This window comes from Ursus maritimus, unplaced genomic scaffold (genome assembly GCF_017311325.1).
Source record: "Ursus maritimus isolate PB19 unplaced genomic scaffold, ASM1731132v1 scaffold_24, whole genome shotgun sequence".
In the NCBI taxonomy this organism is placed as follows: Eukaryota; Metazoa; Chordata; class Mammalia; order Carnivora; family Ursidae; genus Ursus; species Ursus maritimus.
Window position 1 is genome coordinate 1,091,672 of NW_024424897.1, and position 10,322 is coordinate 1,101,993.

The 10,322-nt window shown below is 60.9% G+C and overlaps 2 protein-coding genes across 2 annotated transcripts in view; both read left to right on the forward strand.

The window, feature by feature from the left end:
- NOTUM (notum, palmitoleoyl-protein carboxylesterase) overlaps positions 1-2,844 on the forward strand; it is a 6,382-nt gene extending 3,538 nt beyond the window's left edge. The window contains 5 exon segments of the mRNA XM_040639848.1: positions 69-260; positions 386-486; positions 1,013-1,160; positions 1,984-2,031; positions 2,269-2,844. Of these exon segments, the coding sequence (XP_040495782.1) occupies positions 69-260; positions 386-486; positions 1,013-1,160; positions 1,984-2,031; positions 2,269-2,575 (796 nt within the window). The 3' untranslated portion in view covers positions 2,576-2,844.
- Positions 2,845-8,624: 5,780 nt separating this feature from the next.
- Positions 8,625-9,548, forward strand: MYADML2 (myeloid associated differentiation marker like 2). The gene has a single exon (XM_040639849.1). The coding sequence runs from the start codon at positions 8,625-8,627 to the stop codon at positions 9,546-9,548; it is 924 nt and encodes a 307-aa protein (XP_040495783.1).
- The last annotated feature ends 774 nt before the right edge of the window (positions 9,549-10,322 follow it).

Here is a 10,322-nt window from a genome sequence, read left to right on the forward strand (position 1 = left end):
GGGGGGGGGGTCTGGGGCCATGAGTACCCGCCCCAGCCACCTGGCCTCACGTGCTGCCTTCTCTACAGCGCGGGGGGCACAGGGGTGCTGCTGAACGTGGACCGCGTGGCCGAGCAGCTGGAGGAGCTGGGCTACCCAGCCATCCAGGTGCGGGGCCTGGCGGATTCGGGCTGGTTCCTGGACAACAAGCAGTACCGCCGTACGGACTGCATCGACACGGTCACCTGTGCGCCCACGGAGGCCATACGCCGTGGCATCAGGTGCCAAACGCTGGGGTGCGGGCTGGGCTGGCCAGCTCCTGTGCTGAGCGCCTGGGGCGGGGGGGGGGCGGGGGGAGCCGGTGGGGGAGGGGCCGGGGATCGCCTGACCCACAGCATGTACCCAGGTACTGGAACGGGGTGGTTCCGGAGCGCTGTCGGCACCAGTTCAAGGATGGCGAGGAGTGGAACTGCTTCTTCGGCTACAAAGTCTACCCAACACTGCGCTGTGAGGGGCCGGCTGCGGTGGGACACACTGGCAGGCGGGGGGCAGGGAGTATTGGTCTAGGCTTCCTTCAGCCCGGAGTCTAGAGGTCGGTCCGGAGACCGCGGCCTGCCTACATGGGAGCGGGGTACCTGAGCCATCCAGGTCTGCCTTCCTGGTCTCAGCACCTAAAGTCCACTTGGTCCCAGGCAGACCCAGACAGTTGGTCACCCTGTCCACAGTGACCATTAGGAATGAGTCCCAGTGCTGCCCTTGATGGGACCTTGGCTATCCCTCCTCCGCTCCACCCTCAAAGGGACATCATCACCAAGTTTTGGTCAAAGTGGAGACCCTGGGAGCCAGGCTGGGGGGAGGGTCACAAGGTTCTTCCTCAAACAAGGGTGCTGCGGCGGGCTGGTGGCCAGCACTCTGAGGGGAGAGCCCAGCTGGTCTGTGAGCCTACCGTGGAACTGGCTGGGACCTCAGAGGCCCTTAGCCTGGGGTGGGGGCCGAGTGCTGAGGCAAGGCCCAGCTGAGCTGTGCCCCCCAGGCCCAGTGTTTGTGGTGCAGTGGCTGTTCGATGAGGCCCAGCTGACTGTGGACAACGTGCACCTCACGGGGCAGCCTGTGCAGGAGGGACAGTGGCTGTATATCCAGAACCTGGGCCGCGAGCTCCGGAACACGCTCAAGGATGTGCCGTGAGTGTACTGGGGGCCCCGCCCCCGACGCGGCCCTCTAGACATGCAGTAAGCCATTGGGCTTAAAGGGAGTGGTCTCACAGATGGCAGAACAAGAAGCAGCCATCCAGCCATCCAGACAAGGGGTGTCAGCCAGCGCTAGAAAGAAGGGAGCCAGTCTGGAAAAGGCCACGTGGCGCACGATTCCAGCTCCGTGACGTTCGGGGGCAAAGGCAGAGCTGTGGGGCAGTAAGATCAGCTGGTACCGAGGACAGAGCTGGAAAGGGGAAGGGTGCACAGAGCACAGGGGGACTAGTCTGGGTGAGACCACGGTGGTGGCCACGTGTCACGATACGTTCGTGCAGACCCGCAGAACGCACAGCAGCGGGAGCGGGCCGCGACGCGCTGCACAGGCTCTGGGTGACAGCGGTGTGTCCGTGTGGGCTCATCAGTGGGACACACACACCGTCTGGTGGGATGTTGACGGGGGAGGCAGTGCACGGGCAATCTCCGTACCTCCCACTCAGTTTTGATGTGAACCTAAAACTGCTCTAGGAATAAAGTCTATGAAACAAAAAAAAGCAAAATACTCACATGTCCAGGTCAGTCTCCCACCACTGCCCAGCTGGCCGTGCCTGGAAGGGGTGGACTGGGAGCAGGGTTTGGAGGCAGGAAGAGACAAGGGTTAGTGGGGAGCATGTGGGCTGGCAGGGACAAGGCCCGGTCCAGAGGAGCCGCTGGCCAGGCACAGCTACAGGAGGGAGGTGGGAGCCGGGCAGAGGATAGGTTCCAAGGGGAGGAGGCCCAGGTGGTCGCTGTAAGCCAGCTGTCTCCTCCCCAACAGGGCCAGCTTCGCGCCCGCCTGCCTCTCCCACGAGATCATCATCCGAAGGTCGGTGACCCCAGGTCCTGGATGGATCGCATCCCTGGCTCGCGCTCCAAACACCCACTGCCCCACCCCCACCCCCGCTGGCCCCCTGCCTCCCGTGGCTCTGTGTAAGGGCTGTCAATGCCGCTTACACAACCAGCTCTGTTGCCAGAAAGCAGCCCCAGCCCACCTCCCACGGTAGCAATGCCATTGCCTGCTTTGGCCACACCGAGTGACCCCCACCTGGATTTCTGTCTGCAGCCACTGGACGGACGTCCAGGTGAAGGGGACCTCGCTGCCCCGGGCACTGCACTGCTGGGACAGAAGCCTGCACGACAGCCACAAGGCCAGCAAAGCCCCCCTGAAGGGCTGCCCTGTCCACCTGGTGGACAGCTGCCCTTGGCCACACTGCAACCCCTCCTGCCCCACCATCCGGGACCAGTTCACCGGGCAGGAGATGAATGTGGCCCAGTTCCTCATGCACATGGGGTTTGACGTGCAGACGGTGGCACAGCAGCAGGGCCTAGAGCCCAGTAAGCTGCTGGGCATGCTGAGCAGTGGGAGCTAGAGCTCCTGCCCCGGGGGCTGGCACTGCGGGCCGGCCACCGCTGTGGGCTCCCCTGCCCCGCCTAAGACACGCAGGGCCCCGGCTGTCCCCACAGCTGTCTTCCCTGCCCCTCTACCACTGCCTTCGGGAGGCCCAGGCAGAGCCCCAGCCCTGGCCTCCTGCCCGCGCCGGGGAGCCCTCAGCGCTGGGTTCCGGCCCACCAGCCCAGCAGGCCCCTGGCCCAGCCCCAGCCTCAGCCTCTCCTGGCCTTTTGTATTATTTTATAAAGTGACTTTTTTATGACTTTAATTTTTTTAAAAAGGAAAATAAGAAATATATGATTAATGATATTGTTTTGTAACATATTTTTTTTAAATAATGAAAAAAAAAAAGACAACAAAAGAGCCTCACCCTGCAGACGTCTTTATTTGAATGGGTTGTTTGCCCACTTCCCAGCCCCTGACCCCCACCCCAGGGCAGCAGGGATGGGGGGGCAGCCACTGGACGCACAGATCCAGCTCATGGCCCCCAGCCCACCTTGTGTCCCGTTCCAGACCCTTCTTCCATTCATGCACTCGGCAAGCACGGGTCACGGGCATGGCCCAGGCCCCGACACAGTGGTCACAGCTGACTCTTCTCCATCTGGGGACACTCACGCAGCGCACGCTGAGCCACTAAGAGCACCACGCCCCGCGCTGTGGGTCCTGCACCACCATCGGAAACCTCAGCCCAGAGAAAGGCTCCCAAGCCGGCCAACATTTTCTTAGAAGTTTGCGTTGTATCTGTTCTCAGGAGGCCCCCCAGGCACATGTGAGGATGCAGATTAGGGCGAAAATCCCCTCTGGCCCAGCCCCCACTCTGCTTCCCAGACACAGGCATCCGTCTTGCTGCGGGTGGCCCTGGGGGAGGGGGCGGCGTCCAAGCACATGCGTGCGCCCACACTCCGCGGGTGCACCTCTGAGTCTGCGGCCCACAGTGAGCCGCGTGTCGGCGCGATGCTCCCCGCCAGCCAGCACGGGGCTGCCCCGCCAGCAGGAGCAGGGCTTCCTGAGGGCTCCCTGCTTCGGGCACCCCCCGCGTGGCCCCTAGCGGCCCTCAGGCAGGTTTCATTAAAGCCCCAACGGACAGGTGCAGGAGCTGAGGCCTGGAGAGGCCTTGCGACAGAGGGAGGATCCTTGCCAGGTCGGCCTGGGCTCCGCACCCAGTCTCCCAGCACAGATGTCAGGAGCGGGCAGACCTGTCCACAGAACGGGGAGAATCTCAGAGACCCCACACCCTCACTCCCAGAAAGGTCAGGGACATGCCCTGGGGTCTGACCAGCTCTGCCCACACATCAGGGCCACCGTGGGCCGGAGAGGAACCTGAGCAGAACCTGAGGGTGCTGGGGCCTCCTCCCGCCCCACCTTCGGCCCCCTCGTCACCCGTGTTAGCTTCCCCAGGTGGCCCTGAGTGGCCCACCTGTGGTCTCCTCCACGGGCCACTGCTCCATGGGTCCCTGTGGGAACCCATGCAGTCCCAACGGCCAAGGGCGACAGTGAGGTCAGGGATGGGGTGGCCAAAGGCTGGAGATGAAACGATGTGTAGCCAGGGGTGACTGACTGCTGGCTTGGTGGGGGGCAGCCCCTTCCTCGGCCCCCTGGAGACCCCGGGGTGGTGCACTCCCCCTGGGAAAGGGGGTGGGGAGGGCCCCAAAGGGGAGACTTCACGGGAAGGGCCCACCGCCGTCGAGCTGGGCCGGGGACTCGGGTGCTGCTCTGTGCAGAGAAGGGCGGTGCGACAGGCCAACGTCTCGCACCATCTGCGGCCGGCCCAAGGGGGCAGCGGGCAGCTCTGTGTGCCTCAGGGGCGCCAGGTCCCCTGGGCATTACACCTGTGGCTTAGCCCTGATGGGGCTTCTTCCACCAAAGGAATAAACCCTCTCTCCACGTGTCCCCAGTGCCAGACCAGTGACAAAGCGAGCCCAGGGCACGCCAGGACAGCGGCGGCCGCCTAACCTGTGGGACTCGGCAAGGCCGCCCACGTGACGTGCGCGCTCTCCGCACTGAGTCCACAGCTTCTCCAGAAATGTTGCTACTTTATACTCCCCCTATCATGTGATTCCTGCAGGAGCAAAAATGCTCAGGACAGAGTTTAAAAGGAGGGGGACACCTGGGAGGGCGCAGTCTGCAAAGCATCCGACTCTTGGTTTCGGCTCAGATCATGATCCCAGGGTCCTGAGTTCGAGCCCCATCGGGCTCCACGCTGGGCATGGAGCCTGCTTAGGATTCTCTCTCTCTGTCTGCCCCTGCCCCTCCCACACCCACCCCACCCCTGCTTGCAAGCATGAGTGCACTCCCCCCCCCCTGAAAAAATGCTGTTAAAAACAAAAGATCCCACTGCCTGGGCAGGACGAACGCAGGGCTGCTGCCCCTCCCCTCCCTCTGCCATCAGAGTGGCCATGACCTCCAGGCCCCGCCCGCTGTCCTGCCTGCGCCATCGGCCCTCACACCCCAAATTCTGGCTACCTGGCCTGTGCGTCCCCTGAGCACCCAGAGCAGCCGCGGACACCTGTGCCCACACTGCCCTCCAGCTGCCTCAGTTGTCCCTGAGCTCACAGCCCCGCTGTTCCATCTTCATGGCTGCTTTCACCGACTGCCCCGAAAAGCCAAAATTCTTTCAAAATTTGTTGCTGTTTCCACACTGTGAGCAGCTAGAATCTGGGTGTTTTTCTATGGTGACCGGCTAGTAAGGGCTCGAGGACAAGCAGCCTTGCACCAAGCACTGGGGAGTCGGGGTCGGGAATCTGGAGCATGTCCCGTGTCAGGCCCCCAGGGGTCAGGCCCCCAGGGGTCCACACCACTGTCCCAGCCACGAAGCACTGGCCCAGCCTGGCCTCCATTCCCAGGGTAGGGCGGGCAAGCAGACCGTGGTGAGGACCCCGAGGCTCCCCATGGGTGCTGTGGGCAGGCAGAGCTAGAGTGGCGAAGCCCGTGCCGACACGCCATGTCCCCCCCCGCCAGCCTTCCCGCTCCATGTTTACCTGATTTCCAGGCATCTCCGTGCCGACAGCTGGAGGCCCTGGGTCTGTGCGGTGTCTGCTCTTCGGGAAGGGAGGCCCCCTCCCTCCCCACACCTGCTGCAGGGCGCCTGGGGGGCTGCCTTCTCCCTGCACGTTTGTGCGGGCCATCCCCGGGCGCCCAGGGACACCCCCCAGCGCTGGCAACGCTGAGCCCTGTCTTCCCGAGATGCCCAAGGTTTCAGGTGCTGCAAGCTGGACCCTTTGATGAGGGCGTGGAGGATGGTGCCCCAGCAAGCGCGTGTGTAGTTGAGAAACACGGCTCTGTTCACTGCTAGGACTTGTTGAGCGACGCACTTTGGCTGAAGCATGGCTCATGTCCGCCTGAGATAAATGAAAATTCTCCGATCGAGAGGATTTCCTTCCAGCTTGCTGTGGTGGCAAGGCAGCGGGAGCTGAAACCATCTTCCCTGCACCCCAAGCCGGAGGCCCGTGTCCCCCTCGCTCCCTTGCCCAGGGTCAGGAGCACATGCTGTGGATGCCTGGAGGCAAGAAGCAGAGAAGGTGCTGCCCAGGGACAGAGGCCCCTCCGAGTGCAGTGAGCGTCCAGGCTCCCCAGCGAGCGGGAAGAGGGCTCTCCGTGAACGGGTTGCCTTTCGAGGCCTTCCTACCCCCCTGCAGCGGCCAGACGCTATCTCAGAGGATTGAAGACTGAGAACCAACAAGAATCCCTTATTTTACAGTTATATTAACTGTTCCGGAGAAGCCGTAAACAGGCACGTCAGGTCAGATGACCGCTGCTTTTCCACTGTTAGAGGGGGTTGTGTGTGTGTGCCGAGAACACTGTCCCCAAGAGGCCCCCTCGGCTGCTGAGACCCTGGGAGGACAGCAGGAAATGGAGCCGTGGAGACGTGACCTGGGGACGTCACTCCAAGCAGACGGCCCACCTCCCACACTCTGGACTCTCCCTGTCACGATTCTCCGGACAGACCCACCGGTTTTCCCGCCAAAAGCGTTGAGCAGAATCTAACCAGCAGGAAACAGTTGGACAGAAAAACACATTGAAAGTCGGTCTATAAAGCCACTGGCCTGGACTCTTCAAAAAGACAGTGTTGCGGGGAGGGAGAGTAGAGACTATTCCAGAATAAAGGAAACTGAAAGACATGACAGACCAATGCAACACATAATCCCAATCGGAGGCAGATACAAAGTGCGGGGCGCCTGGGTGGCTCAGCTGGTTGAGCGTCTGACACTTGATCTCAACTCAGGTCTTGATCTCTGGGTCCTGAGTTCAGGCCCCTCATTGGGCTCCATGCTAGGCTTGGAGCCTACTTAAAAAAATAATAACAAAATTAATTAATTAATTAATTAATTAATTAAAAGGTATAAAATGTATTTTGGGGTAGATGGACAAAATTGAGTAACGACCATGTATCAGGTGATCATTCTTTTTTTTTTTAAGACTTTATGTATTTATTATTTGAGAGAGCAAGAGAGAGAGAGCACAGGCCAGGGGAGCAGGAGAGGGAGAAGCAGGCTCCCCCCCGCAGCAGGGAGCCCGACACGGGACTCGATCCCAGGACCTTGGAGATCATGACTCAAGCTGAAGGCAGACCCTTAACCGACCCAGCCACCCAGACGTCCCCAGAATTAATTATTATTATTAATTATTAATAGTGTGGGGGAGAGAGAACACGAATAGGGCAAAACATTAATAATTCTTGAATCTAGGGACACCTGGGTGGCTCAGCGGGTGAAGCGTCTGCCTTCGGCTCAGGTCACGATCCGGGGACCCAGGATCGAGCCCCGCGTCAGGCTCCTTGCAAGGGCCTGCTTGTGTGCACTCTCACTCTCTGATAAATAAATAAAATCTTTAAAAATAATAATTATTGGGGCGCCTGGGTGGCACAGTCGTTAAGCGTCTGCCTTCAGCTCAGGGCGTGATCCCGGCGTTCCGGGATCGAGTCCCACATCGGACTCCTCCGCTGGGAGCCTGCTTCTTCCTCTCTCACTCCCCTGCTGTATTACCTCCCTTGGTGGCTGTCTCTCTGCCACATAAATAAATATAATCTTTTAAAAAAATAAAATAAAATAAAAATAATAATTATTATTATTACTGAATCTAGGTAAAGGATATCTGAGTGTTCATTGTGTTATCTTGCAACTGTTCTGTAAATTTGAAATTCTCTAAATGAAAAGTCAAGAGAAATATGCAGAAGCATATATATCGTACGCACAGCATTCCCAGCAGCCCAGCTGGGCAGCAGGATTACAGGCAGTTTTCTTTGTCTTTTCCCGTGTTGACTGGGCCTTCACATGGACAACCTTTACAGTCAGAGAATTGTTTTTCATTTTCAAAATCATTTCCTATACTGTTAATATTTCAGCCTAAAGAGGGGAGAACGGAGTTTTTTCTAGGCGTTATTATAAGTTGAGGAAAGACAAGTGAAGAGTTCCTTAAGGAACCCCCAGACGATAACTACAACTCATGCCCTGGGGTCAGTCCCAGCACCTCCAGGACATGAGGCTGAGGGAGAGCCCCAGGGACTGGGTGGTAGGGTCCGGAAACCATCCCAGCCCCCACTGCTCCCCTAGCCTCCCTGAGATCCTCCTCCCTCCTCAGCAGGGGTGGTCCTGGAGGCTTCCGAGCCCCCCTTCCCTCTGTGCTCCTCTCCCTCCCCCTCCCCTGCAGGCGGTGGAGCCAACTGACCGACAGAGGCAGGTGCTTCGGAGGTGGGCCGGTGCCAGCAGCCAAGGGGTTAACGGTCCTGGCAGGGGCTTGGCGGCAGGACGCAGGGGTCAGATGACCCTCAGGGATAGGGACAGACACACCCCGCTGCTATTCTGGGGCTCAAATCGTGACCACCTATTTATAGTGCTGGGGGGTGCTGGGCCTGCCGCACACGGCAGAGGCTGCCCTGCTGCAAAGTCAGGCGGCGTCACCGTCACCACCACCGTACTGCAGGCTGCCGGCACCTGTCACAGCCACCACCGCAGAGGGGCCGCGGCCGGGCAGGGCCGGCAGGGCCGGCAGGGCCGCCAGGCACCGCGTGAGGCAAGGACCAGGCCGGCCAGATGGGCAGCACCATGGAGCCCCCCGGGGGTGGGTACCTGCACCTGGGCGCTGTGACGTCCCCCGTGGGCACGGCCCGAGTACTGCAGCTGGCCTTCGGCTGCACCACCTTCAGCCTGGTGGCCCACCGGGGCGGCTTCGCGGGCGTCCAAGGCACCTTCTGCATGGCTGCGTGGGGCTTCTGCTTCGCCGTCTCTGGCCTCGTGGTGGCCTGTGAGTTCACCCGGCTGCACAGCTGCCTGCACCTGTCCTGGGGCAACTTCACGGCGGCCTTCGCCATGCTGGCCACGCTGCTGTCCGCCACGGCCGCTGTCATCTACCCCCTATACTTCACCCGGCTGGAGTGCCCCCCCGAGCCCGCGGGCTGTGCAGCCAGGGACTTCCGCCTGGCAGCCAGCGTCTTTGCCGGCCTCCTCTTCCTGGCCTACGCCGCGGAGGTGGCCCTGACCCGGGCCCGGCCAGGCCAGGTGGCCAGCTACATGGCCACGGTCTCAGGGCTCCTCAAGATCGTCCAGGCCTTCGTGGCCTGCATCATCTTTGGGGCACTCGTCTACGACAGCCGCTACGGGCGCTACGTGGCCACCCAGTGGTGTGTGGCCGTCTACAGCCTGTGCTTCCTGGCCACCGTGGCTGTGGTGGCCCTGAGTGTGACGGGCCACACGGGGGGCCTGGGCTGCCCGTTCGACCGTCTGGTTGTGGTGTACACCTTCCTGGCTGTGCTCCTCTACCTCAGTGCGGCTGTGATCTGGCCCGTCTTCTGCTTTGACCCCAAGTACGGTGAGCCCGGGCGGCCCCCCGACTGCCCTCGAGGCAGCTGCTCCTGGGACAGCCAGCTGGTGGTGGCCACCTTCACCTACGTCAACTTGCTCCTGTACGTCGCTGACCTCGCCTACTCCCAGAGGATCCGCTTCGTGCCCAGCCTGTAGCTGCCTGCTCACCAGGGCTCTCCGGGGGCTCCAGGCACCGTGAGGGTGACCCAGGTGAACCCAGACCCCCAGGGAGCAAGCTGGAGGGAGACAGCCAACAGAGCACTCCTGGATTTCTGGCCGGGCTTGGTGGGGGCAGGTGGACAGAGGGGCCGAAGTCCCTGAGCAGGACACAGGCAAGGATCCTCCTTCAGGCAGCTCCCAGCCCCCCTCTCTGTCTCTTTGTCTCTCTATCTCTCTGTGTATATGTCTTATCTCCGTCTGTATCTCTCTTTCTGTCTCTCTCCATTTCCTGGCCCTCCCTGGCTCAGTGCTACCCACTGTAACATGAGAAGCCTTTGAAACAGATGCTGTTGTGACCCACTTTATAGATGGGCACACCGAGGCTAGGGCTTGGAGGCAGCCCCATGTGCCCGTCAGTGTCTGGAGACCACATTCAGGCTGTGACCTAAGTAGAGTTGAAAAGGGGACGTTTCCCAGAGGTGTGGGAAGGTCAGCTGTCTCAGCAGGGCTCTGCTGGGGGGCTCTGTACCAGCTCAAAGAGAAGGAGCCAGGCCTGGGGACCCCACCCTGCCCACCTCCGAGTGGCTGTAAGAAGAACAGGAATCCTGGTGTGATCACACAGGACAGCTTCAGCAGGCCAACGCAGCAGCTTCTGCAGTGCCCGCCATGGGCCCCAGGGAGGCTAGTCTGGGGCAGCCCTGACCCAGGGAGAGGGCCCAGCCTGGGGCAGCCACTGGGTGACCTCCCCAATACTTCACAGGCCCATGACCT

Coding starts and splice junctions, on each gene's coding strand:
- MYADML2 (XM_040639849.1), top strand. CDS start 8,625: ATGGGCAGCACCATGGAGCCCCCCGGGGGTGGGTACCTGCACCTGGGC.